This window comes from Protobothrops mucrosquamatus, unplaced genomic scaffold (assembly GCF_001527695.2).
Source record: "Protobothrops mucrosquamatus isolate PMUCROS unplaced genomic scaffold, P.Mucros_1.0 scaffold_135, whole genome shotgun sequence".
In the NCBI taxonomy this organism is placed as follows: Eukaryota; Metazoa; Chordata; class Lepidosauria; order Squamata; family Viperidae; genus Protobothrops; species Protobothrops mucrosquamatus.
In genome coordinates this window covers 515,295-542,964 of record NW_015386211.1, presented here as the reverse complement: position 1 = coordinate 542,964, position 27,670 = coordinate 515,295, and the positions used below count along the sequence as shown (strand labels likewise).

Sequence of the window (27,670 nt, the reverse complement as noted above, 5' to 3'; positions counted from 1 at the left end):
CTCCCAGATTGCGCGCCCTCTCTGAGGGGGCCAAGAATTCGCCCCCTATAGACAGCGATGGAACCAACTGACTATGCCGGGGCGCCGGCAGCCACAGCCACTCGGTCTTGGAAGGGTTGAGTCTGAGTCTGTTCCTTCCCATCCAGACCCGTACGGCCTCCAGGCAACGGGCCATCACGTCAAGGGCATCGTTGGGGTGCCATCAAGGCTTTATAGCTGGTCATCAGCTATAAAGCCTTGATGGCATAGGCCTGGATTGTTTACAGAGCTACTAACAATTGTCTTTGCTTGCCCCACAAGACCTAGCAAACTAAGCATACTTCAGGTCCCTTCTACCAAACAATGTCATCTAACAGGACCCAAGAACTGTGCCTTTTCTGTTGCAGTGCCTGACTTGTGGAATAGCATTCTCCTAGAAATTTAGATGGTCCTTATTTGTTTTCCATAAGGTTCTGAAAACTTGGCATTGGCCCAGAGCATTGAATGATCCCATCCATATATGACTTGAACAGGAATGCTGTTGGTTGGTCTTGGTTACTATGTACTGGTTATTTATGGATTTTGCTCTGAGTTCCTTTGTACATTTAACTATATGTAAACTGCCCATGCTTGCTAATATAAGCTGCACCAATCAACTAAATAAATAGTGGTAACTAGATCCAAAGGACAATATCAACCAATTCAAATGTGAAACTGTTAATCTTTTAATAAGTATTAATTTGTTCCAAGTGTGACCTCTATACCACTGGACTGGAAAGCAAATAGTATAATGTCAAATTTTACAATACCAAGTGACTCAGGAAACTTTGTTCTGGCCAATTTATAGAATATTTTTATTAAAGCTATCAGACAGAAAAGAAAAAAAATACTGAAAAAGAATCCAGTCTTGCTACTTCATTAAGTTATGGAATTTATTTTAGAATAAAAGTTATCTGGCATGATATAGATTTGGCATGTCAAAAACATTTTGTTTTGACAAAGCTCTTCGACCAAACTCAAGTAAACTTAGACAAGAGAGAAGAGTTTAGGATTACGAAGGAGTTAAAGAATATGAAATGAGTATAAAACTAAACTGAAAGGAATTATGTTTGAGATATGTAATAAACAGGATCTCTTACAGCAGGGGTGTCATGGTGAAACTGCGCCCACCCCATTGCCGGCAATGGAAAAAAAGTCACAACACGTCACATGACGTTGCGAGTTTGACACCTCTGACTTACAGAAACTATATACAACTTTTAAAGTTACAATATAACAAATGCAATTCATATTAAACATGAAATGATACATAATGAAAAAGAGGAGTAATTTCCTATGTAGACTATAAACAGAGGAAGAATCCTGCTAGATAAAGTCAAAAGCCTCATTATTTCAATATTCTGTCACACAGTGGTGATCCAGATTCATCTGGGAAGACTGCAAGCCATTCATGAAGTTGATGAATATCTTCTGTGGCTGCTCCTTTGCAGCTTTATTCAGCATATTGTGTCTTCAATTCTGGTGCTGAATAACTATTTTTACCAATGATAATCCTGTCCTCCATGAATGTACCTAATTCCCCTTACTAATGAGTGGCCCTTAAGAGAACTGAACTACATTATTGAATATGTACAGTACTAAAGAAATATTTTTATTGATCCCGGATCTCCTTGCATCTAGATTTAATGAAAACAGATTCTTATGAATGAAAGTAACATTTATCTACATTCCCACAGCAAACAGGATGTCATATGTTCCCATTCTAATTATCAAATATTTTATAAAGGGTATTGCAGAGTTGTCCAAGAGTAAAAAGATACAGAATCTAGTCCTTATTAATATAAGAGCAACACAAAAAAAAAGATAGCTAAAATAAAATCTCATTGGATTCAGGTTCAATTCCTGATGGCTTCATGTTAATATCTATGCAGCACTGTCACAAAAGCTACATGTCTTCTCATGGGCCATTTTCTTCTTTGGTTTTTTTTTTTTAAAAACTACTCAGTAGGCATGGTATTCCTGGAATATAAAATTATAACGCTGGCACACATTGACAGAAACACCTGTATCTCTTCTGACACAAAGTTTAGCAGATAATCTAGCGGCAGTCACTATTTTTCAGCTTAGCCTATATACCATAAGATTGTTGTGAGAACAGAGATAGCCAGGTTGGGGAAGCATAACCAATACATTACCTTGGATTCCTTAGGAAAAATAATTGATTATAAATATGAGGTGAGGGATTAATCTTTCTTTTCATTTTGAACCAGAGGCAGACTTTCTTATCCTGATGCCCTCGAAAATATGGAGGGTTCCAACTCCCATATAATTCTAACCAGCCTAGTGTTGTCCAACACGTGCAAGGGCCAGGATAGAGAAGACTGACCTATCATATAAATGCAGTGTTTCTCAACCTTGACAATTTTAAGGCATGTGGACTTCAACTCCCAGAATTCCACAGCCAGCAATGCTGGCTGTGGAATTCTGGGAGTTGAAGTCCACATGCCTTAAAATGGTCAAGGTTGAGAAACACTGATATAACGCAACTGGGCAGCCAAAGTGGCAAGGCAGAGAGACAAAAGGAAGCACTTTCTCGGGTAATGCATAGGAATGAGTCGTTCTTACGGCGTGATGCCCCCAACTTCACAACTTTAAAAGACATTCTTTAAGCTTTATGGAGATACGACTGTTAACAGTTGCCATTCTCTACCCGATAACTATAGGCCAGTGTTTCTCAACCTTGACCATTTTAAGGCATGTGGACTTCAACTCCCAGAATTCCACAGCCAGCAATGCTGGCTGTGGAATTCTGGGAGTTGAAGTCCACATGCCTTAAAATTGTCCAGGTTGAGAAACACTGCTATAGGCAATTTGCAGGACCAGAAGTAGCGGCCTAGTGCTAACGGCCAGTCACGCGCGACCACCCCTTGGAAACCATGGAAACAGAACGTTGGGACTTCAGAGGCCTTTTATCTATTCCAGCCCGGCTTTCTTATAATGAATACACCTTCCACCTCTCGACCCCACTAGTAAAAGTTCGACGCATGCGCCTTTCATCGAGGGCGGTGCAAAGCGTTATTGCCCCGCTCGGCTCCCTGTGAAAGCGGGAACGGTCGTGACGGGCGGTTGGTACGGTTTGACGTCTCCTCGATCTCCTCTGCGGCCCGCGCAAACCAGCAGCTTCGCTCTCAAGTGCTCCCGTCCTCTCGAGCGTGCAAGCACGCGCTTCGCGCCTTTCTTCCCCCGCCCCTACAACCCTAACGCTTAGCCCCGCCCTTCGCACCCTTGCACCTTGATTTTGTTGAGCACCCCGCTCGTCTCCAGCGTCTGCACGAGGAGATCTCTCAGCTCCGTATCTTCCTCCGTCGTCGCCACCGCCATCTTGCTTCTCCCTGACAACCGCCTAAACTGTAGCCGCGATCTACCCAGCCTCGCAGATTCGTTCCTCTAGGAAGGGGAGGGGCTTCGCCGAAGCACGTGACCAACCGGCCTCCCGTCCACTCGAAAAGGAGCAGGTGAAGCGTCACCCGCGTGAAGCGTGCGGGCAGCCGCGCTTTTAGGCGCCTCGAGCGTGCGAACAGCCAGCTTGGCCCCCAGCTCTGCGATTGGCTGGAGAGGCGCAGAGGCGGGAGTTTTATGAAGCGACGGCGAATTTTAATCGAGTTCGCTTTGGGTTTGCGCGAGCGAAAAAAGTTCCTCAGCCTCCCACATGGGAGGTCCCGCCAGCTGGACGAAGTGAAATATTGATGTTCAGCCTAGGGTGGCTGGGTGTTTTTCCAGCAAAATAACAATTCCCTTCCCTAGAAAAGAGACGTGGGAGGGATAACGTGTTTTTTTTTTCTTGTCCCGATGGCCTCCTTTAGATGGAATAGAGTTAAAATAAAATAAAATAAAATAACGGGGGAGGGCAGCAGTGCTGGATCTGTAGTTTGGAAGAGAGACCAGGAAATCACGCTGTAACCAAGAATGGGAGTCAAAGAGAAGAAAGATACTAGCAAACAACGTTCTTGGCAATAATATGAAAGTAACTGTCAATTTAGTCAATATGTGTGCAGGGCTTTTCAACCAGTGGTACGGGTACCACCTGTGGTACATTGGCACCTGGCAGGTGGTACGCGACCATCCTAGAAAAGGGGTAGCGGGGGAGGGGAATGAGCTGAACCCGTGGCAGCACCGCACAAGCCTGAGCGAGAGATGGCTGGAGCTGCAGGGCTGTCAGGGATCAGCGGAAGCGCCAGGATCAGGGCCACTTTCCAGCTGATCGGCGCTTCTTCGGGGCTATCAGGACTCAGTGGAAGCACCAGGATCAGCGCCAGGCTCCAGCTGGAGCTTGGCGCTGATCCTGGCACTTCTGAGCCCAGAAGAAGCGCCGATCAGCTGGAATGTTGCAGCATCTCCAGGGTCTTGTGATTTACATTCAGATGCTTGGCAACGGATTCTTATTTATGACGGCCACAGTGTCCCAGGGTCATGTGAAGTGACCAAAACCTGCTGCAACCACCCAGCAGATGGGTGGCATAAAAACCAAACACTCCCCACCCCACCCCTGCTGCCAATCCTCAACAGAAATGCTCACAACAATGAAAACCTTGGACAGGAGGAAGAGCGTGGCCAGATGGGCAGGCAAGTGTCTTGCTCGGCTGTGGCTTGGGGGGCACTTTTTTCAGTGCCATTGTAACTTCGAACAGTCATTAAGCAAACTGTTATAAGTCAAGGACTACCTGTACTTTATCACTTTTTTCCTTTTTTTTTTTTTGGTCAAGTTTTTGACACCTTGCTAGGCAACTGGTGGTACTCGGATGTTGCCATATCCTAAAAGTGGTACAATGGGTGAAAAGGTTGAAAAGCCCTGGTGTAGAGAACATTTATTTTTTCTAAACTTTACATAGAAGTACAGAATGTAGATGTGTACATTGTTTTCCATCCTTGTTTCTTGGTTGTATAAATCTTCAAATTGTATGTCACTATCAGTGCTTGAGCAGGAATTGTGGTACCCAGTAGATGAAATCAACCACTTTTTCTAGAGTGCAGTACTTTGACCAGCTGTTATCTGGAATTGCTGTCCATGGTAGTTGCTATAAGGATACAAGTAGTCCAAGATTTACAATCAGAACTGGGACCAGAATTTCTATTGCTAAGCAAGGCTGTTGTTTTTATGACTTTATAACCTTCTATGACCTTTTTTGTCATGATTGTTAAGCGAAACACTATGGCTATTAAGTGAACCATGCGTTGTTAAATGAATCTGGCCTCCCCCATTGATTTTGCTTGTTGGAAGCCAGGTGAGAATGTCACAAATGGCAATAATATGATTCCAGGACACTACATCCTAAATACATGCTGGTTGCTAAACACTTAAATTTTGATCATGTGATCATGGAGATGCTTCTACAATTTTAAGTGCAAAGAGCGGTTTAAGTCATTTTTTCAGTGGTATAACTTTGAAGCATTGCTAAATGAATGATTGTTAAGTCAAGGAGTTATACAATATAAAAATAACTTTCCCTAAATAAATAAATTGCTGAAGTATTAAATGCAAATCAACACATATTTTCAGCCCACTTTTATCTGCTGTCAGGAGCATTATACTTTGAAGTAATCAACAAATAATTTAATTGGACTTGTTAGTTCCAGCCTCTAATATGTAATTAATTTTTTTTTCATTTTTAACAAAAATGAGCAATTAATTAAACATTTAAAAATAATCACTTATAAGTTAATCTTAGAAATATAGGCCACAATGTTTTGAACTTTCAGATAAGTATGTTTAGACCAGAGACTTTCATGTTGAAAATGTGCACTATAATGGATGTGACATGTGAACCATTTTTAATATATTTTCATAGGACTGGCTGTGTGTCTAGCACCTGTATCTATTGTGTTACAATTTTAAAGTAGCTGAAGACCTAAGAGAAAAATGTGGCATCACAAAAAAGATACCATAAATGAAATTGCTAACTGCAAAGAGTAGAATTGTTCCAGTTAGTAAATGCCTATTAGAAAATTGAATATGAATATTATTTACCAGCTTGATCAACTGCCGTTATTTCCAAAATGTTAGTGTTCCTTTGGATTTTGCTGCTCCTGCAGTGCACATTCTAAGAATTTTCATCAGTACAAATAAGCTTGAACAAACTTTTCTAAAAGAGCCACCTTTTGTAGCACTGTAAACTCCAAATCTTTAACAAAAGCTGAATATTTTGTGTTAAACAGGGTCTCTGCAATACAATGTTGGAAATCCCCCCCCCCCAAAAAAATAATATATTAACTCTACACTACTGGGATATCTCTAACTTTTCTGCATGGTACTGGGTAATGAGAGTTAAACCTTCTGATGTGTTTTTTATCTTTCTGATAAAGTCTAACGTGTGGCATTTATTACTTCTAGAATCATGCTGCAGGTGGCACTAAAAATACATGTCCTAATTTGTAAAAGCAACAGTCTTCAAAGTAGTCTGTCAAAGAAATCTGACTGCAAAGGTTATTTACTAGCTGAAACTTTTTGAGACACTGGGGGTGAAACTTTCTGAGATGCTGAGGCCACTGGGGGCCCTACAGCAATTGGGGATGCCAGAGCTGCCGGGGGGACAGCAGCCGCCGGCAGTGCAGCAACAGCCGTGGGGGTGGCCGCAGCCCCCGACCATATTCCAACCACTGGGAGGCCTGCAGCACCTGAGGATGCCGCAGCCACCATGGGGAGGCCAGCAACCGTTGGGGGTGCAACATGCACAGTTAGGAGGCCAGCAACCACTGGGAAGGAAGGCTCACTGGGGAGCGCAGCAACCGCTGATGGCGCCACCCCTTAGAACAACTTTTGATGGGGACCCAGAGAAGCTGATCTTCTTCCTCAACCAAGTGCGTTCCCACATGAACCACTGTGCCTATTTTTCCCCAAACCCAGCCACTATGGTTGGCATGGTTGCGACCAACTTGGAAGGGGAAGCATCCAAGTGGCTGAACAATTTATACAACGAGCAAGCACCTGGGGGGACCTCCACCTCTTCCTTCCAGGACAGAGAGCAAGTTTTGAGGACCCATCCATAGCCCTCAAAGCGGAGGAGCAACTATGTAGTACTGATTACATCGCTCTATGTAATGAAGTATTGCTTGTTTATAGTTTTCATTCTTCCAAACTAGACTGTAAATAGGTCGTTTGTAATGGTACTAATTCTGTGTGTAGGTTCTAGTGGCATTTTCTGCCAATTTCCTCAGATTCAACTAAATTTATATACCTAAGTAGCCTTAATATTACACAACAAAAGAAAATAATGAAACACTAAGGCCTGTGAAGACTGTGGTCATGCTTTAGAGCAGGGGTCTTCAAACTTGCCTGGCTGAGGATTTCTGGGAGTTGAAGTCCACAAGTCATAAAAGGGCCAAGTTTGAAGACCCCTGCCTTAGAGGCTATTTATGGGTTCTATAGATACTTGATTGTTAAGGTTGAAATACATTTCTGAAAATATTTAAAAAACATCTGGAAAATCACAAATATTGCTGAACAAATTCAACATTTGTGTCAAAAGGATCTCCATTATAAAATATGAATTATCCTTCATTATAGTTCATTCTGATTTATGTGAGTTTGCAACTAATCAAATAGTTTGTATCTACACAATATACTTATGTTTAAGCTGAGTTTGCTCAATACTAATCAAACTGGCTAGGATTGAATAGTACATTTGGATACAACACATTTGTCTTCCTTTTAATCAATCAGAATAGAGCTGGAAGGGACCTTGGAGGTTTTCTAGTCCAGCCCCCTGCTCAAGCAGGAGTCCCTATATCATTTCAGACAAGTGGCTGTCCAGTCTCTTCTTAAAAACCTTGAGCGATGATTTAGTTGGTTATTCAAATATTTGAAAATATTTATAGAATTTATAGAATATTTCCAATACAGTATCTATAGAATAAACCTATAGTCTTCAAGTGTTTCACAAAAATACCAAAATTCACATTTATGATGTCAGACTTGGCAAAGCCCATTAAGCCATTTGTCTGAAATGGTATAGGGTTTCCTGCCTGAGCAGGGGGTTGGACTAGATGACCTTCAAGGTCCCTTCCAACTTTTTTTTTTTTACAAATTTTTATTAACTTTTTAAATAAACATATAAACAAATAATACAAATATGGTGCATTTCATTAGAAAAACAAACACATAACAAGCCTACTCAGTAAGTATTCAGAAATAATCGGCGGTCCCCCCCCTGCATTCACACTCCCTCAACCTTCCTACCTACTTCCCTCTTCCTTCCTCCCCCTCTTAACCACAACCTCTCCTCTTTCTTCCTTTCCTACTATCCTACACATCCCATCACCTTCTTTTCCACCACCTCGGATGCAGTTTAGGGGTACTGGCCGATCATCTCCTCTTCTTAAAGACTAACATTTACATTATATTTATAAATACACCTAATTGTATATAATTCTACCCCTTCATCCCCTTCCCCCCCTCCCTCCCCCCCCCCGGACTTCCCAGAATTGAGTACAGGGATAAATACATAACATCCCAAGTCTAAATTAAGCTATCCATTCATAATACAAACAAAGTTAACATACTTTAACTCTAAAAGGTCCCTTCCAACTTTATTATTATTATTATTATTATTATTATTATTATTATTATTATTATTATTATTATTATTATGTGTGTTAATTACACGTGATCAAACTGTTTCAATGTGTGCTTGCTTGAAAGTTCCACCAATTTTAAAGGAGATATTTCCCAGCATATCGGATATACATCGGATATACACTCGCCTAGACTGATTTAATAAACTTATCAATAGTTTAAAAATCACAAACTAGCCGTGTATAATCGTTTATGGTATTACTGTATTTCACAGTGCTAACTACCTTCTCTAGCGGGGATATAGGACATCTGAAAAGGATATGGTCTTACATATGTGTTTAACATTAATCATACGGAAGACAAACGATTAGAAGAATCTTAAGCAACGTTGAGAGGCAGCCTGTATCCCAACCCCCTTTCCTTTGTCTTCCACCCAGCACAGCAAGAAAGTTAAAGGGGCGGGATTGAATGCCGCAGCGGAAGTGCTGGCCCCTATAGGGAAGCGAAAGTACACGGACCTCAGGTTTTCTGATTGGTTTTCGCAAGCCAGGGGAAACAAAAGTCGCGAGGCTTTTGACTTTTTGATTAAAAAGTTCAGCTCCTGAAGTGTGAATCTTGGATAGTAAGTCTTTCTGTTTTGAAGGGGGGTTTTAAGTAGGGATAACTTTTTGTTTCAAAACAAATCGGAATTAGGATTGGTTCATTATAAAGCTCCTAAAACTGGCTTTGTATCGGAAAAAAAAAATTATGCTGGTACTTTGCCCTACAGTATGTCCGTCAAGAAATACGGCGAACTATCCGGTAGAGGCTGTTAAGAAATGGATCCTTGAAGATTTGCGTTTTGATTTTTCTTGAACTCATTTCGGACGGAAGAGCAGTCTGCTTTATTTATCAGAGAGAACTTCTGAATAAGCCTCGATAAGGGTTTCTCAGGTTTGCTTGTTTAGAATCTGCGTTTATTCGGTATGACTTATTTCTTTCATGTGAAGCAAAAAATATATTAACTAAACAGAAATTAAACCTTTGGATAATATTTGAGAATTTGCTACTTCAATCGGTTTTAATGTTTTTAGGAAACTAATTTCTATGATGTGTTCTTAAAATATGCCTCGAGTTTTTGTTTTGTATAATTTGACAGAACTCTTCTGTTTTGTTTAGCTGAAACCTTGATAAGAACTAGTGCGTAATTCTTGCATGTAACTTAAAGTTATTAGATATATAACATAACGACAGATGTACTTCCATAAAATGGTACAATCTATGAGATCTCTGGCTGCCTTCATCTAGGCACTGAGTAGAGCTAGACCAAATTAGCTTTGAAAGATTATTATACCATTTGTACACATGAAGCAATAACCTTTCAAAACTAACTTGGTCTAACTCCACATTAACCTCAATCTTAAAAGGCAACCATATCAAAGATTAAATCATAGCACTTGCCCATAGCTAAAGGAGCAATGATTTACTTAATATGAGTTTATATGATGGACTGAACCATAAAGTAATCATACCAAATGGGTTTGTATGATACACTGATCTAAAATTTGGCTGGTTGCTCATTGCTCTGTGTGACCTGCAGGTACAGGTAGTCCTCAACTTATAACCATACATTTAGTGATTGTTCAAAATTACAACAGTGCTGAAAAAAAATGACTTACAACCAGTCTTCATAAAACCACCACAGCATCCCTATAGTCACATGATCAAAACTTGGGCCCTTGGCAATAGGCATGTATTTACAATGGTTGCAGTGTTCCGGGGTTATGTAATCACTATTTTCAACCTTCCTAGCTGACTTCCAATAAGCAAAGTCCATGGGGGAAGCTAGATTTGCTTATTAAAGCACATGATTCATTTGACAACTGCAGGAATTGCTTAACAGTCGTGACAAAAAAGTCATAAAATTAGGCATGAACAACTGCCTTGCTTACTAACAGAAATTCTAGTCTCAATTGTGGTTGTAAGTTGAGGACTACCTGTACAGCCAAAGCCATCTAATGCACATAAAAGACTATCTGCACTGATTTATTATGCTTATGAGGGCTCCATGATCCACTTTATCATGGCTTAGTGGCTCAAGGACTGTCTTGCCTATTGATTGGCACAAAACAAATTTTCTATGTTTCTATATGGACCATTTGAGTATTCAGGAGTAGAATAAAGCCCAGACTTTTCCTTTGGTTCTGCAACAGAATGATGAGATTGGCTTTTCCATTTATCAGAACACCTTGCGCAACAAGTAGCAATACAAATGTAGCCTCCCCTTGATTAACTGCAAAGTTGGAACTGAAAAGGAATGATTTGGTCAAACATAACATTATTTTATTTATACGTTATGCTTACAGTCAATGAACCAAACTATTTTATGTTATAAAGCACATCAACTTTTAGAAAAGTCTTTTGTCTGTTTAATCTACACAACTAACATCTGCAAAAAAAATGTTGCACTATACCACTCTATATCAGTTGTGTCATTTTCCAGACCTCTTCATTCCATTTCCTTTTGTTCCTAGTTTTCTGTCCCTATCCTAGCTTCTTCCAATAGGCAGTTGGTATTCCATATTTAATGAGCTTTTTCAGTTTTTAATTAGTTTGAGGCCCCCTCCTGATTGGGGACGATGCTTGTTCCATTCAGTCTGCTGAATTTTGTAAGTAATATTTCTTTGAAGTATTTTGTTCTGTTTGTATGTTGCTGAATCAAAAGGATTCATAGTGGTTTAAAGCAAATCAGCTAAAAATACTGTAGAATTAAAATACAGTGGCAAACATCATTGAAATCAAAACTGTACATTTATAGCACTAAGAAGGTGGGGGGAAAAAAGACAGGAAAAATAAAAAAACAAAGCATTATACAGAACAGGTATCATACAGAAGCAAAATGAACAGATGAGTGACCTTAAATAATTATTGAGTTTCTTGACAAATTAAGAAATGATTGAACATCCTTTAAAGATATTAAGTCTGTAGCATTTATTCAATGACCCTATCCAAGACAGTGCACTAATAATTTTTGACAAAAGTTTGTCTTTTTTACAATGTAAGACAAAAACTATATTGTTACATGCATGTCAGGGAAAAAGAGGAAACAGAATGAATGCTAAAATTATCAGGGTGAACTTCTTTACATAAGAAAGGGAAGTTAAAACTTTTATTTTTAAGGGATCAGCAAAACAATATTGAACGCATGCCTCAGCATTTCAGTACTACTTATAGAAGCAGTATTAGAAATACTAATTAAGAATAACCACCTCCTCTCTTCAACCCATAGAAAAGTATAATACTTCAGTAGCTCATGCTCTTCTATCTGTAAAAGGCTATTTGCAAGTCAGTAATTAATATTTGGGGGAAACTACTTTCAATATAGTCAATGCAATAAAGGGTCTGTCTAATTAATGTAGTTGGACTAATAGGGAACAAACACAAGAATGTAAAAAAATATGCAAACAGCTCAGAAATAAGCAATGAATAAGAGGAATTGTTTCTGTCTTAATATGTTTCATTGTGTTTGAAAATAATTCTGTTCTAGCATATGTTCTGATCAGAGGTTGACTGCTAAATAAAACACACAGAACATCTGTTATAATTGCTATCTGTGTTTGCATGCTTACAGTACTATTTAAGTAAAGTCTGCCAATACTCAGCAGACTTAACATTTTTGTCTACATCCTTTCAATTAAACCTTTATTTATTCTCACCCACAATCCTGATTACAGATATGTTAAAATCTGTTCCATGTATACCATGTATAGATAAAAGTTCCTCTTCTGTTTTCTGAGAGTCTACTGTCTATAGCAGCACTGGAACCCTAGTCAGTTCTCTGCATTTCATCTTTAGGCTATACAGTTACAAGTGTTCTACACAAAGCAGATTATTGTTTGGGCCATTGGTCATACAGATGTGATATCTGATATGTGTAAGAATGCTTTTTCCTTTCTCTCTATTGGTTTGGGATATCTTTCCAGAATATATCAAATGATGAGAGCCCGTATACCATATCCAACCCTGCCAATCACATCTTCAATGCCTAGTCAAACACTGCAATTCTATATTGTCATACCATTTTCAGGGCCTGTCTGGGCAAAGGAATCAGAGATGTGTGTAGGTTTTCTTTTCATGTAGTACTCCATAGTCTGAAAGATAAAGGGAGACTAGAAGCCTATTATATTCCATGATATCACTCTGCATGTAGATTTGCATATCTGCAGTAGGATTAGAATGTGTACTAATACAATGTTGAAATAACAGCATTTAAACATTTTTGAGTGTCTGAATATCCAAGGAAACTTATAGAGCAGGCATGTCAAACTGCCAGCCCCTGGGCCGGATGCGTTACGTCGAAACCGCGCCCACCCCATTGCCGGCAATGGGGAAAAAGTCCCAATACATCGTGCAATGTCACGTGACGTCACGAGTTTGACATGCCTGTTATAGAGGAAGAATGGCATTTCACATAAGATATTTCTAATAAACATTCTTAAGTAGATATTACTATTAATGTATTTTATGAGAAAAACTTGCTGTTTAATCTACTTTGTCCAGAAGAATCTTTATGATAAGTTGTAAAAAATAGTCATGTAAATGATTCCTTTCCTTATTTATCAGTGTTCTTTTTAAATACTTATGTAATCAGATAACTATGGTAAAGTGTTAAAATGTTCTTACATAAATTGATGTTCTGAGTTAGCAGAGATTATGCATTGTAGTAGTACAGTTATGTTAATTTATGGCAGCAAAAAAAAATCAGGAGTCATCTCACTGCACCTTTTCAACTAACACACCTTATTAAAAGGCATAATCTTTCATGAGTTACAGTTTACTTCATCAGATACCTACTTTGCCCCCCACATCTACACCAACAACACTGTTACAGACCCATATGTAATCTGTATCCACATAACCAAGCTATCTTCACCTCTACCTCACTCCATTTTAAATCTTGTATCAATCCAGCCACTATTTGCATCTGATAAAATGAACTGCTCCTGAATGCTATACAGATGGTATTTGTTTAACAACCAATCCATCTAACTGTTCAAACTTGCAACAGCACCGAAGGAGTGGTAGTTATGAACAGTCCTTGAACAATCATAGCAATCCTGTAGTCAGTCACATTCTTGTGGTTTTTGATCATGGTCACATGTTCACTATTTGCAACCTTCCGTGTTGGATTCCCACAGGCAAAGTCAATGGAGAAACCTTTAGGAAATCTGAACTCATGATCATGTAAGGTCCTCACTTAATGATCTGCATGGCTCTCACTTAATGATGATAACTAGGAACTACCATCATTAAATGGGGCAATCACATGATATCACACTCTATAGTGTCACTTTATGATCACATGATGTAGTGATGGAAATTACAGTCCAATTACTACCTGTACCTTTTAATAAGATCTGTTAGTTGGAAAAGATGCTACGAGACTCCTACTGATTTCTAATTTTGTATTATAATCTTAATCATCATTATTTCTGATTAGAAATTGAAAACATGTAACTTTATCATATATAACTTCTTCACCTTTTTAAAATATTTTATTAAAAAGGTAATCTGCATATATAGATTTTGCTGATAGAGAAAAAAGCTGCTTGCTTCCCAGCTACTTGATGAATGAGAAAATAATCATTAACATTACATTGTTTTTCTTTTCCTTTCTTCATAGATATATTGTGAATAAAAATGAAATCAGTGACTTCTTATGGTTTGCTTGTTGAGTGTTTTTGGCTTGCTCTGTTTTGTGGATCTGCTACCCATTTATTGGCTGATAGGTAAGTAATCTGAAATGGAAACTCTAATGACAATGGCATTCAATTTTACAAGTAGTCCTGAAAATATTTATCCAGTAATCCAACAGATCCCTAACACTTAACCTCCAGATAGTTTGCTCTCCTTTCCCGCTGACTTTTTAAAAAATGCATTTTGGGGATTCATCAATCTTCCATGTACTTTTGAGACATGGAAGAGGACATCTTCCTAATGGAAGTGGTTCCTATGACTAGGAATTAACTGGTTTACCCTTTCTAATACATTGCTCATGGGTTCTCCAGCAAGAGTATTTGCAATTGACTAATGGATTATTATTATTTAAGTTGTTTTAATGCTATAGAACAAATATAAGTATACTTTGTTTAGAAGTGCAGTTAATTCCACCAAAAAACATCACCACAAAAGATCCCATAATTATTGTTTTATTAATAAGGTTCATGTAGAATTGAAAGATGTGTTTATTGAGTTGTGTTATGTTTTTGTCCATCGTAAATGAAGTGCTTCAGGCTTTTTTCAATATGAATATGACAATAAATGCTTGTGACATGGTCTGACAACATTAGTCTGTGAACATGCAACATGATAATTCATTGTATAATTTTCTTAATCTCAGTTTTATTAACAAACTACAATAGGCTAATTCTTACAACATGAAAACAGTTAAATATTGTTCATAAGCTGCTAGGGAGAGTTTACCTACAAGCTAAGCCAAAGGTAAATCTATATAAATAAAAATGTAAATGTTTGTTTGTTCAAAATCTTAAATCTCCGAAAGTTCTTCACCGATTGCTTTGAAATTTTGACACAATGTTGCATTCGAATACGCGCGTGTTTTTATATACCTACTATTCTATAGATGTCACACCTGTGACAGGTAAAAACATGCTTTTTTTGAAAAACAGCACCATCTGTTGGATGTAAATTTAACCAGACTGAGCCACAGCAACGCGTGGCCGGGTACAGCTAGTATATAATATAAAACTCATTATAGCTTAGCACAGTGATGGCAAAGCTTTTAGAGATTGAGTGCCCAAACTGCAACCCAAAACCCACTTATGCATCGTCAAGTGCTGGGTGGGTGTGGCCCATTGGGTGGGTGTGGCCCATTGGGTGGGCATAGCTGCAGTGGTAACAGCACTGGGTGGGACTAAAAAGTTCAATCAATCAATTCCAACTTTGCAAGATCTTTTTTTGTCCCGTGAGAAGTTGAAATTGACTGATTGAACCTTTTTTTTTTTTTTGCACACGGCCGTGGAGGCCTAAAGCGAAAAGGTTTTATAAAACCCAGCTGAAGGCCTAAGACTGGGGTGACAGCACGCGTGCCCACAGAGAGGGCTCTGAGTGCCGCCTCTGCCACCCATGCCATAGGTTCACCACCACTGGCTTAGCATGTTGAGTAAATTCAATTCTATTGATTCATATAGATTGAAATGCCTCTTCACCTACATATATATATGTAGTCCTTGATTTACAACTGTTCCTTTAACAACTGTTCAAAGTTTTGCCAGCACTGAAAAAAATGACTTACATCCAGTTCTCACACTTACAACTGTCATAACATCCCTGTGGCATGTGGTCAAAATTAGGCTACTTGGCAACTGGCATGTCAACAGCTGACAACAGCTACAGTGTCCTGGTGTCACATGATCATGATTTACAATGTTCTCAGGGGGCTTTTGACAAAGTCAATGGGGTAAGCTGGATTCACTTTATAACCATGGAGATTCACACATGAACACAGCAAGAAAGTTTGTAAAAGTGGGCACAACTCACTTAATGACTGCATTGCTTTGCAACAAATTCCAGTCCTGATTGTGCTCATAAGTCAAAGATTATATGTAAGTCATCTCTTATATATTTGCAGCTGAGTAAGCAGTTATAATCAAAATGAACTTAAGCTTTGTTTAGTCATTGAACAGATATAACTACATTATTAGGAAGCAAAAGAAAAACAGTTGTTTTTCTTCCAGCTGCCAGTATCCAACTATTATTTCATTATCTGCCTAGCAGGTTTTCAAGGGTGGGGCTGCTGTGTGAGGGAAAATTGGGGGTTTAGTGAGAAATGTATGTTTAAGTTGCCTTGTGATAATGGGAGGGAAGGGATTTTCCAAGAGAGTAAACTTTGTCTGTTTTTTTTTCTGAGCACAATTAGCTTCTCATAAGTAAAACATGTTATAGTACTTTATGTGATTTGGCTTTTAAAAGTCACAGCCCCCATATTGTCTTGTACTCTGAGATGAATACAATTGAAAATACTATTGCCAGAAACAGTTTAGCAGTTTGGAGAGAAATTGTTTGTTTTTTTCTATTTTATGTTGCATCTCAGAGATTTGGGCAGGTTATAGAAACAAAAAGGAACGGAGTACATCAGTATTCTGGGTTCAGGCAAAATCTATTATTTAAATAAGCCAGTATTTGTAAACCAAGTTGAAATATGACTTTAATTTGAAGTGTACTGCTAAACCCCACAGTTTGTAGTTAACTTCATAGTTTACAATTAAGCAAAAAAACAAAACAAAAAAACCTTCACACACCCTGATAAAGCATTATGTGTGAACCATACCAAGAAATTTGGTATGCAGGGGTAGGGGCAGTTTGTTACTAATGTAGTGTTATCATGCCTTTGTAACGTTAAACTTTTTTTTTTTTTATGTTTCAGTATTCTTCATAAGTGGGAAAAATTATACTTAGTTCATCATTGGCCAGTGACTGTATGCATGGTAAGATCTTCTAAAATGGATGCAATCATTTTGCTATCTGTATGTGCATGCCTATATTGAAATATTTATTTCGCTGTATCCTGAAAAGGGATAACCAGTTTCAAAACAGATGGGAAGTATTACTGAAATATGCATTTGGCCACACAATATTACATTTTATTAGTATAAAAATATTATCAGTATTGTGTCTATAGGAAGGAATCACATAATATTAATAATAGCCACATTAATATTTTTATAGTATATCAGATTCTTGGGTGTTATACAAATCATAAAAACAAACAGATAATAAAATCTATCCCCAACTCGGTGAAATAAACTTCCTAAAAACACATAAAGCAAGAAAAGTAACAGCCCCCATCATCATTACTCTTCCAAAGCCTATCTTTTAGTGCTTCATGGGAAAGCAGATTGTTTACAGATATAATCAAAGCAAAACTAACAATAAATCCATACAACTCCTTTACTATGCTCCCATCCCAGAGCCAGCAGGAAATCATCCAGCTTAAATCTTGCTAACACCAGGAACGTCCTTACTGCAAACCCAGAAAACTCCATACTGCATTGCTATCAATACAGATGTAACACACATGGTATTTTAAATGCCATGTTTTGTGATTCCCTTGGCTGAAATTCCAGGTCTGCAAATATCATTTACTATATGAAAGCTTCCTTAGTTAGTACACAAGAGCCAGTTTACTGTAGTGGTTAAGGCACCAGACTAGAAACTACTGGTAGGAGGCTGTGAGTTCTAGTCCCGCCTTAGGTACAAAGCGAGCTAGGTGACCTTGGACCAGTCACTTTCTCTCAACCCTAGGAAAAGGCAGTGGCAAACAACTTCTGAAATCTTGCCAAGAAAACTACAGTGCCAGGACTCAAAACTGATTTGAAGACACAAATGTGCACATACAGTTTCTGTGTATTGCATTTTCCCCCTTTTCACTGCTGTCACAATGTTGTCCAATTAAATTCTTTTTATTTCTTATAATTTTGGGTAAACCAATTGACTGTTTGATCTGTAGACCACTAAGGGACAGTAGAAATTACAGGTTTTGTATTTCAGTTACCATGTAGTGGTTTTCTGGATTTCCACTGGGTAGGAGATTTTTACGCCATCAGGTTACAGAGGCATAACAGCTGAGTCCTTTTGATTATGCTTTCAATTGCATGTGCTAAGCCAAGGACAGACTCCTCCATTCCAGGGTTTTATAACAGCTTAAGTTCACCACTCAACCTATGTAGGAAAAGGAAAAAGGGGACTCAGAGGTTGGAACTCCAGTCTCACTTGCAGCTAAATCCATAGTGCAGAATTGAGCACAGCCATTACTTGGAAGAAAGTGGTCCTACAAGAGACCTACCAGATAAACTGGAGGTGAGCAGATTGCTACTATTTATTGCATCACCTCATGTCACCTCCTTGGGTTATTTGGATGGACGTTCTTGAGATGAGATTCAGGACTTAAGTCATCATTTAGCTTATTCAGCTGTGTGTTAACAAGATATGGGTACTGCCCTGAAGACATGTCTACTAGAAATAATGGGTCATCTTGTGGAAGGTGTATGCGTGCAGACTAAATAGTTTCATTCAGTGAATAAATCTATTGTCTGTGCAGAGAGCCCCTTCATTTCTTGCTCATGGCTTTTGACATGAGCAGTCTTAACAGTTTTGATATCTTACGGTGAAACAAAGCTCCTATTTATATTTTACTAGTGGGTGAAATAAAAAACAAGGGCTGTTAGAAACTTCTTGGTTTCTTTCTATCAGAAAAGGAGAAGCATATACTAAGCATATTTCCCCCATGTACAGGGGAAATCCTGTCATCTTAGATTAGGAAGTTAAGATTCAGTCTTCTTGTGCTTCTTTTGCTCTCGCTATAAGAGTTGAAGCAATTTACAAAATATAATTGAATTTCAGGTGAGCAGAAAATACAGTTTGGGGATTGCTATTATTAAGAGCTGAAATACTTATTGAGTATTTCAATGGGGAATTTGCCAGAATCTCCATTATAAAGATACATATACCAACAAGCCTAATAAAAAAGCTGGAATAAAAGTAGAGTCTTCATATTCTTTTGGAATAGAACTCCTGATGTACATTTGCTTTGATATATTGTTCAGCGCTGATAGACATTGACACCCCCAACACCTACAAGGTACCACGGGATAATATTGTTTACTTTGTGGAAAAGCCAAGCTGATATCTCCATTCACTGGCTATTGTGAGCAAATCTTTTCCATTAGACTTTTTGTGAACCTACAGTAAATGCCATTGCTTCATAGCTGCTTCTCTGAACTGTACTGTTGATCAGAAACACTTGGAAATAACATGAAGATTTTCTGCTTTTAAGTGTCTCTGATACTATACTTAAGGACTGAGTTCTTGAAAGCAGTGCATTTTTCAACTTATTTCTACTGCAAAATTGGCCGAATTTCTGCTCTTCTCTTGCCAAGATAAATGTAACACATGTTATTAATTTAATGTTGTTGGCTGTAAATGGATTTGAGTTTTTAACGAAGAGTATTTTGCTAGTTCAATGAAATATTAGTGAATACAAAAAATGGCAAGCATTTTATGACTCATATTTACGATAGCCTAACAAAATGCTTTGGAAAAACAGTTGTGATAGGGTTTACTACTTTACACTTTACATTTTTTTTTGTCATATGAAAAATTACCTGCATAGGATCTTGTTAAGCAATTACTACTTTTTATAGCGATCTACAATTCTAACATGGGAGTGTTACCTTCCCTAAAGTCAGCTAACAGAACTGATTACTTTTAAGAAAGTAGCTTTTAGTTAAATATTGCCATATTCTGAACAACTTAAATCATAATGCAAGATAAGACTTTTGGTAGCTAGATGCTGCACTTAATGCTCTGAAAGATAGGGGTTTCAATAGGTGGAGAGACGGGTTGATGATACTAAGTGGAGCCACATTCTGGAATATAGCGGGAGGTCAGGATTTTCTGTTGGGGGAGTTAAAAATTATAATTTAGACATTATAGTTTCTATATACTTCTTGATCTAGAAGAGATTTTAATCCTCCCCACCAAAATAGTTTGGACCTATATATTCTCCATTTCTGGATTTCAATTAATTTGTCTTATGTGATAGTCTTCCACTAAGTCAGCTACAGTCATTTTTTAAAAAAGGAAAGCATTTATATCCAGGAAAGAACTTTAAAAGAAATTTAATAATTTCATAGGAAAGGTACAATTTCAAAGCATGTATTACTGTATCTATATATCTGAAAACATAGCTAGTTAATATTAGCATAAAATAAAAAGCAGAACTAATAATTACCTTTCCAATAATATAAAAAAATTCACAACTTCAAAAGAATCTGAAAGTATTCAGAGACATGCACCCGCCCAATTCCAACCTTCATTCAGAACAAATATGACAAGGGTGGTTAACTGTCATTTGGTCACAGATGTCATCATGGGATGGTGACCATTATAGTGAATGTAGTCAGAAAAGGTTTGTGAGGCTAAAAGGGGAATGAGAGAAAAAAGATGAAGTGCAAATTCATTTTTAATATAAGGAATAAGTAGAATATTTTACTTTTCTTAGTAGTAAGCTACATGCTTCTAAAAGGTGCTAAAGAAAGAAATAAAAACCTTGAGAAATAGGGAGCATGTCAATAGCACAGTGTTGTTTTCTTAAAACCAGAGATATATAGCTGGTTTCAAGAATTAATGGCTTATTAATCCATTTTGTCATTAAATTGAGCACTTAATATGACAAAGTATTAATTCAAAAGGTAAACATTTAAGATAAATTATTAATAAATTTTAGATTAAACATAATTCAGATTACTCTGATTTGTATCAACTGTTTTTCAAATGCTAAGTATTCTGAAAAGGCTATTTTTCAATCAGTTTACCAGTATTTTGCTTTTTATGACAATAGGACCAACCCTGTGGAGTTTTCGGTATCAGCACATCTTGATGAAAGCTTGCTAATAGTATCTCCATATAATTTTTCTGGCTTGGCATTATAACACAGCAGATTGCAGGTGTAGAACCAAATGCTTCAACACTCAATCTCCATACACATTCAATGTAACATTCCAGAAAGAATGGTAGCTGGAGAAATTACATCAAGCTGCTAATTGTATCGTAGGTTATTTCTCCCAGTTACAATATGGCCCATGAAAAATGAGATGAGTACTGTTTACCAGCTCCAGCTATTAGGCCATTTGCATCCATTTATAGCAGGGGTGTCAAACTCAATTTTATTGAGGGCCGCATCAGCACTGCGGTTGCCCTCGGGGGGCCGGGTGGGTGTGGCCAGGGTGGGTACGGCCTACTGGGTGGGCATGGCCAGCTCTACATTGTTTGCATCAAGGGTGCCTGTGGGGGCCTGGGCAGGAGCGGGACAGATCTGAGGGTCTCTGGCAGAAGGGGGTGGGACCGGGGCAAGCGCCAAGGCATGGTCCATTTCTTCATTCCTCACAAAGGGTGACACCTTCCCAGCATGCACCCAGGGGGTGGGGCCGACGCAGCAGGGGCTGTTTCCTCGCTGTTTCCAGACAGCCTTGTGGAGTTAAGACTGGATGTGTTTCAGCATAGATGGCCACCACAAAATTGTACATTGGCTCCCGGCCGGCCTGGGCCAGGGCCAAGGCAGCGGGGCCATTCCCTCATTGTTTCCAGGATGGCTTCGTGGGCCACATGAAACCACTTCGCGGGCCACATCTGGCCCCCGGGCCTTGTGTTTGACATGAATGATTTATAGGAAGGTATTATCTAAAAGCGATGGTGCACATGCATATAACTTCTAAGTTCAACTTATGCAAGTGACAATACTTGCATAGACAACTCACAAGGATTGTTCACCAAGACATCTCAGAGAAACAACAGACTTTATTCTATTGGCTGCCAGTTTGTTTCAGGACAATTTCATGTTAGGGCTATGTAGTATTTCAGAAATAATTTGGATAAATAATATTTATCCACAAAGTCCTGCACAACTTAAATCCCAGTTATCTAAGAGATAGGGAATTTAATATATGTGGGATATCTCCTTGGTGACTACACATTCAGTGTTTCACTGAAGTTTATTAAGAGTCTTTTAAATTAATAAGTAAAAGGGACTGCTGTGTTCCAAAATAAAACATTATTCTTCCACATCATTTTTATTTACTTGAGACTGTTGAACTACATCAAGGCTCTGTAGGTGTTATTGTAGATAAAAAATATAGCTATCATGATGGATAAGAACATTCCAGGAAGAAACTGCTCTTCACAGATCTTTCTAATCCATCAGGAATCTATTAGCTTAAATTACTTTCTGCTTTTTCTTCTGGGCAATATGGCAATATTTTTGAATCCTCAGCTCAGTGTTGCCCACCATCATATTTATCTTGTGAATAGGAAGCTCTGCTGTATTGTGCAGATGTTGTGAGGATGTCTGTCAGCCCAACTGAATATTGATAATTTCTGCTTTTTCCCTTAAAACACATTCTAGGGTTGTACAAAAATTTGATTCCAAGTCTAAATCAAAACAAATCAGTTAAATTCATGCTGAATCATTAAATCAGATGCTGCAATCAAATCCGAGACAAATTCAAACAACAATCACAATAATTTGAATCACAGCTGAATCAGACCCTATTTTTCCCATTCTGCATAAAAATAGTTTTCCTTTAATAACCCAATAGATTTATTTTCTCTAGATGAATGAAAATGAATGCAAAGATCCACCAATGTACTGGACAATCCATGGGCTCTGGTAAGATATAAATTTAGGAGGAAAAAAAATCTTGTGTTGCTAGTTTTAAGAGGTTGGTTCCTTCTAAGCTCATAGTATCTTATATTTGAAATATTCTGGTCTGATACCCATAGAAGGAGAAAGCTTTTATTATATGATAAATGATTTTTTATAAATGAGTTATTATAAATGATCTCCTGTGGTAGTCCATGAATCAAAATACTTATATGAAAATAACTGAATTTCTAGGTGTATGGTAGCTAAAGAATTTCCTTCTATTCACATAGTGTTAGTCAATTTCTTACATGGTCAGCAAATATTAGCGTTTGAAATATTCACATCCTATCATTAAATGATCAAATTTAATTTTAAATTTAAATGATCAAATCAATTTTAAATTTGATCATTTAAATTTAAATGATCAAATCAATTTTAATGGTGCACAATCAGTTTCATTTTTTTTAAAAAAAATAATGTTTGCCTTACATTTCTTTATTTCACTGAATATGTCCTTTAAAACAAATCTCCTTATGTGCCAGGATTTTTTTAACATGAAACAAGAATCAATAAATGTTTATAAATTAATATACAGTATTCTCTCAAATTTTAGCATACATTGTGGAACAATTTTCACTAATTTTGTTTGTAAAAATAGATTATTCACCTTGTTAACCTGTAGGCTCACAGCCCTTTTTGAATGATTAAAATGACTTTTTAAAATACAAACTTTTCAGTTTAGTGTATTGGTTATAGGACCAGGCTAGAAACTGGGAGACTGAAAGTTCTAGTCCTATCTTAGGAACACTATTCCCTCCCATCTCTGGGAAGCAGACAAGGGCAAACCACTTCCAAAAACGTTACCAGAAAAAGAGGAGCTTGTCCAGGCAGTTGCCAGGAGTCAACACTGACTCAGAGGTAGAACATAGACAGGTAGGCTTCACTTAACAACGGTAATTGGGACCAGAATTGCCAACACCAAGCAATGTGCTGATAAAATGGGATGTTGTCCGGCATGAAAGACCAGGTCCACACTTGAAGGTTTAGTTAAGCTGATTTGCAGGTAGTCCTTGACTTACGACACAACTGAGTTCAAAATTTCTATTGTTGAGCGAGACAGTTGTTAAGTGAGTTTTGGCCCATTTTACGACCTTTCTTGCCACAGTTGTTAAATGAATCACTGCAGTTGTTGAGTTAGTAACACAGTTACTTGGCTTCCCCGTTGACTTTGCTTGTCAGAAAGATCACAAAAGAGAAGCACATGACCCTGGGACACTGCAACCGTCATGAGTCAGTTGCCAAGCATCTGAATTTTGATCACGTGACCATAGGGATGCTGCAACACTAGTAAGCGAAAAACGGTCATAAGTCACTTTGTAACTTTGAACAGTCACTAAACGAACTGTGGTAAGTTGAGGACTACCGGTATTGCCTAAAGCTTATGCACAGGAATCTTCTCAACTCACAGAGTTAGATAAAGGCCAATGGCAGTCAAGGGGCTTGGACTTAATTCACTTGTGCCTATGTAAGAATTCTAAGGCTGATCTCTCTTTTAATTCTGCTCCTAGGTTCTGCCATTTCTTGCCCTACAGATGTCACATGAATGCATTGCTTAGTGCAGTGGTGGCGAACCTATGGCACGGGCACTCAGAGTCCTCTCTGTGGGCACACGCGTCGTCGCCCCAGTCCTAGACCTTCAGCTGGGTTTTATAAAACCTTTTTGCTTTAGGCCTCCGCCGCCATGTGCAAAAAAAAAAAAAAAGGTTCAATCAGTCAATTTCAACTTCTTGCGGGAAAAAAAAAGTTCTTGCAAAGTTGAAATTGATTGATTGAACTTTTTAGTCCCACCCAGTCTGCCATTACCACTGCAGCCATGCCCACCCAATGGGCCACACCCAGCCAATGGGCCACCCCCTCCCGGCACTCGACGATGCATAAGTGGGTTTTGGGTTGCAGTTTGGGCACTCGGTCTCTAAAAGGTTCGCCATCACTGGCTTAGTGACTGCAATTCTAGAAGTCTCTATGATTGCCATTAAGTGAGGATCACAGGTCATTAAACGCAGACCTTATGGGAGACCAGGACTTGCAACTTCCTGCCTTCTTCCAACAACAAAAGTCAGTGGGGAAGCTGGCAGGAATTTGCAAGCACTGGTCACAACAAGCCTTTCCTTAGGCATGGCACAAGTGCAAGTGTGGCACAAATGTGCCAAGGCCTTGGACATGTGTGATTGTGGCAAGGCTGAGAGGTGCAGCTTAAGTGCAACAAGGCTGGGGAGGTTCAGCATGAGCACAGCAAGGCAAGGATTAACTGTACATGTAGACTGTATTGAAGATAATGTAGTTTTTTTCTTTATTATGAACAAAAATAGTCTGGTTGTAATTGCTTTTCCAAGGGTTTGCTTAGGGTTGAGTAACTGTAATAGATCAGAACTGCCTTCTGATCTCCTGAAGGATTGATTTGGGCTTCTAAAATGTTTCCCAAGAAAGGAACCTCTGGAATCACTAATCATACATTTTTATGCTAAATTGCCATGATATTACATTATATAACTTTTTTCATTTTCTTAATTTTTTTAACCTTTATAATATCAAATAAGGCTGTACGTCCTATATTATCTGCTCTTAACTCTCCTCAAGACAACCCTGTGATGTCTCCGAATGCATTCCACTACTATTCAGAACAGTTGGTTTTCATCCTTTGTACTCTTTTGCTCTGCTTCTTCCCCAGGCCTGATAAAGCTGCAGAATGTAATAGAAGCTGGCACTTCAATATATCTGAGCTTAAGGTATGAATCAAATAAATTATACGTACTGAATACTTGAAGAAAAACTATAATAATAATTAATTCAAGAATTTGACTGGACTCAGAGAAGCTTTAGGATATTCTGCCAAAGCAGTATTATTTATTAATACACCTCAATCAGTGAACATTTATTACCAAGCCAGACGCTAGAGAAAGAGGATGGTAGCTTTCATTCTTGAGTCCCTTTCTAAATAATTTGCAGAGTTGCCTATACATTCCAATATTATCATTTTCACATGTTTTCTAAAGCTGTTATGTGAAGTATTTTATAGATACAAGGTTATTTTATACAGCCAATTGGGTGTAGTGATTAAAGTGCTGGTCTAAAAACCAGGAGATTGTGAGTTCTAGTCCTGCCTAATACATGAAAGGGGGGCAGTCACTCTCTCTCATTCCAACTCACCTCACAGGGTTATGTTCACCATCTTCGATTATTTATAAAATAATAAAGGGATCAAAATCTAATAAAATAAAATAAATACTCAGTGAGGAAATCTAGGTGGAGTTTGCATCATATCCTTGCTTTTTAATTATACAGGATTTTTTTTATTATTGCTAGGATTTCATGGAAGACATGAAAGAATATTGGCCAGATATACTACATGTAAACCATACTTATTTCTGGTGAGTTGTGTCACATTTAACCCTATTGACAACTTTGCAAAAATGCTTAATTTTATTTGTCTTTCTAAATGAAACACCCTAGGTAACTACAGGATATGCAGATAATATAAACTATGGATTTCTGTCAATTATTTTGTTTCAGCATTAATGCTTTCTTAAATAATATAATATATTAAATAATATACTATATTTCGGCATATAATATAGATGGTATTTTTGTCCCCCACAGGAGTTCAAGAGTAGAGTTCAGTTTTAATGTTTTCAGTCAAAATAATCTTTAAGAATATTCAATTAATTGTTTTTGGCCTAATTATATCCTATTACATAGGTCCCCAACCTTTTGAGAACCAGGGACCGATTCCGTGGAGAGAGGTTTTTCTGTGGACCAGAAGGGGCATGGTTTCATGTACTGCCTGCATCCCGCAGATAGGGCTCTGCTTGTTTGTGCGGACCGGTTTCTGGCATGCCACGGACCGGGGGTTGGCGACCCCTGTCCTATTTCATTATCTTGTAAAGTACCCAGTGTATTGATTACTAAAATAAATCCATTAAGCTCGTATTATGTACAATAGACTGTACTGTGAGTACTTTGCTTCAATTCCATAAAGCTACTTTGAACATGAAGAATAGTATCTTGGCACATTAACATAGTTGTATTGTTATCTAGGATTATAAACTGTCCTTTGCAGCTACTGCACAATTTCAGAAAATGATACAACTGCTTTCATATGTTTCAGAGCTATGTGCTATGCTCATATTCCTATACTCTTCAAAGCACCTTTCTGGAATTAAATCTGAAGCATTTGAGAGCTCTAGTATGTAATATCCATTGATTCTGAGTAAAGAAAGGTTAAAAGCTTCCCCAAGTCAAACTTGATTTTAGGAGACTACATGAACCTATCCATGTAAGATATCTTCTATAACTACAGTTTTGACTGCACCTTTTTGTGCTTATTTTTAAAAGATGAACAGATATACAGTATTGTACTAATAGCTGTAATTTTTAAGCACTTGATGATCTTCAATGAAGAAGTAATTTGACTGCATTACTATTCATATCCTTAACCCCAATTTGCTGCATCATTTTGAGTGCCTTTAGCTTATCTGTTTAAAATAGAAGCATTACAATCTAGGCATTAAAGGAAAATGAGTTAGGTACTTTATTATATTCTCCCTACTATACAAAAATCTCTCCAGACTGCTTGCCTTCTCATGGGAACAGAGAAATAAGGTACTATGGAGCTTAAAGTGGGGGGGGGGGGAGGAAAGCAAGGCTAATCCCCCATTTGAGACTCACTGTCAAGCCGTCGTGTCTTGGCGCTGCACAAACCAGCCAGCAAGCAGGAACGTTAGACATATGGTAGTTTAATCACTCCATGTAGGTTAAAGTCAGCACTGGGAGGCGTTCGCTCCCAATGCCTTACATAGCATGTGTTCCGGCCCCACCCTTGTGGATACGCCCCGGCCCCACCCACCTCCCAAGCCACCATCCTA

The 27,670-nt window shown here is 38.2% G+C and overlaps 2 protein-coding genes across 3 annotated transcripts in view; one reads left to right on the top strand and one right to left on the bottom strand.

Moving 5' to 3' along the window:
• The window catches only part of FGFR1OP (FGFR1 oncogene partner), a 32,976-nt gene extending 29,571 nt beyond the window's left edge, over nucleotides 1-3,405 (bottom strand). For both annotated transcript variants that reach the window (XM_015818383.1, XM_015818391.1), the window contains exon 1: nucleotides 3,271-3,405. In XM_015818383.1, the coding sequence (XP_015673869.1) occupies nucleotides 3,271-3,360 (90 nt within the window). In that variant the 5' untranslated portion in view covers nucleotides 3,361-3,405. The remainder of the gene's footprint in view (nucleotides 1-3,270) is intronic.
• Nucleotides 3,406-9,043: 5,638 nt separating this feature from the next.
• The window catches only part of RNASET2 (ribonuclease T2), a 33,882-nt gene continuing 15,255 nt past the window's right edge, over nucleotides 9,044-27,670 (top strand). Inside the window, exons 1-6 of the mRNA XM_015818372.1 lie at nucleotides 9,044-9,170; nucleotides 14,211-14,316; nucleotides 16,974-17,034; nucleotides 22,717-22,772; nucleotides 25,477-25,534; nucleotides 26,112-26,176. Of these exons, the coding sequence (XP_015673858.1) occupies nucleotides 14,228-14,316; nucleotides 16,974-17,034; nucleotides 22,717-22,772; nucleotides 25,477-25,534; nucleotides 26,112-26,176 (329 nt within the window). The 5' untranslated portion in view covers nucleotides 9,044-9,170; nucleotides 14,211-14,227. The remainder of the gene's footprint in view (nucleotides 9,171-14,210; nucleotides 14,317-16,973; nucleotides 17,035-22,716; nucleotides 22,773-25,476; nucleotides 25,535-26,111; nucleotides 26,177-27,670) is intronic.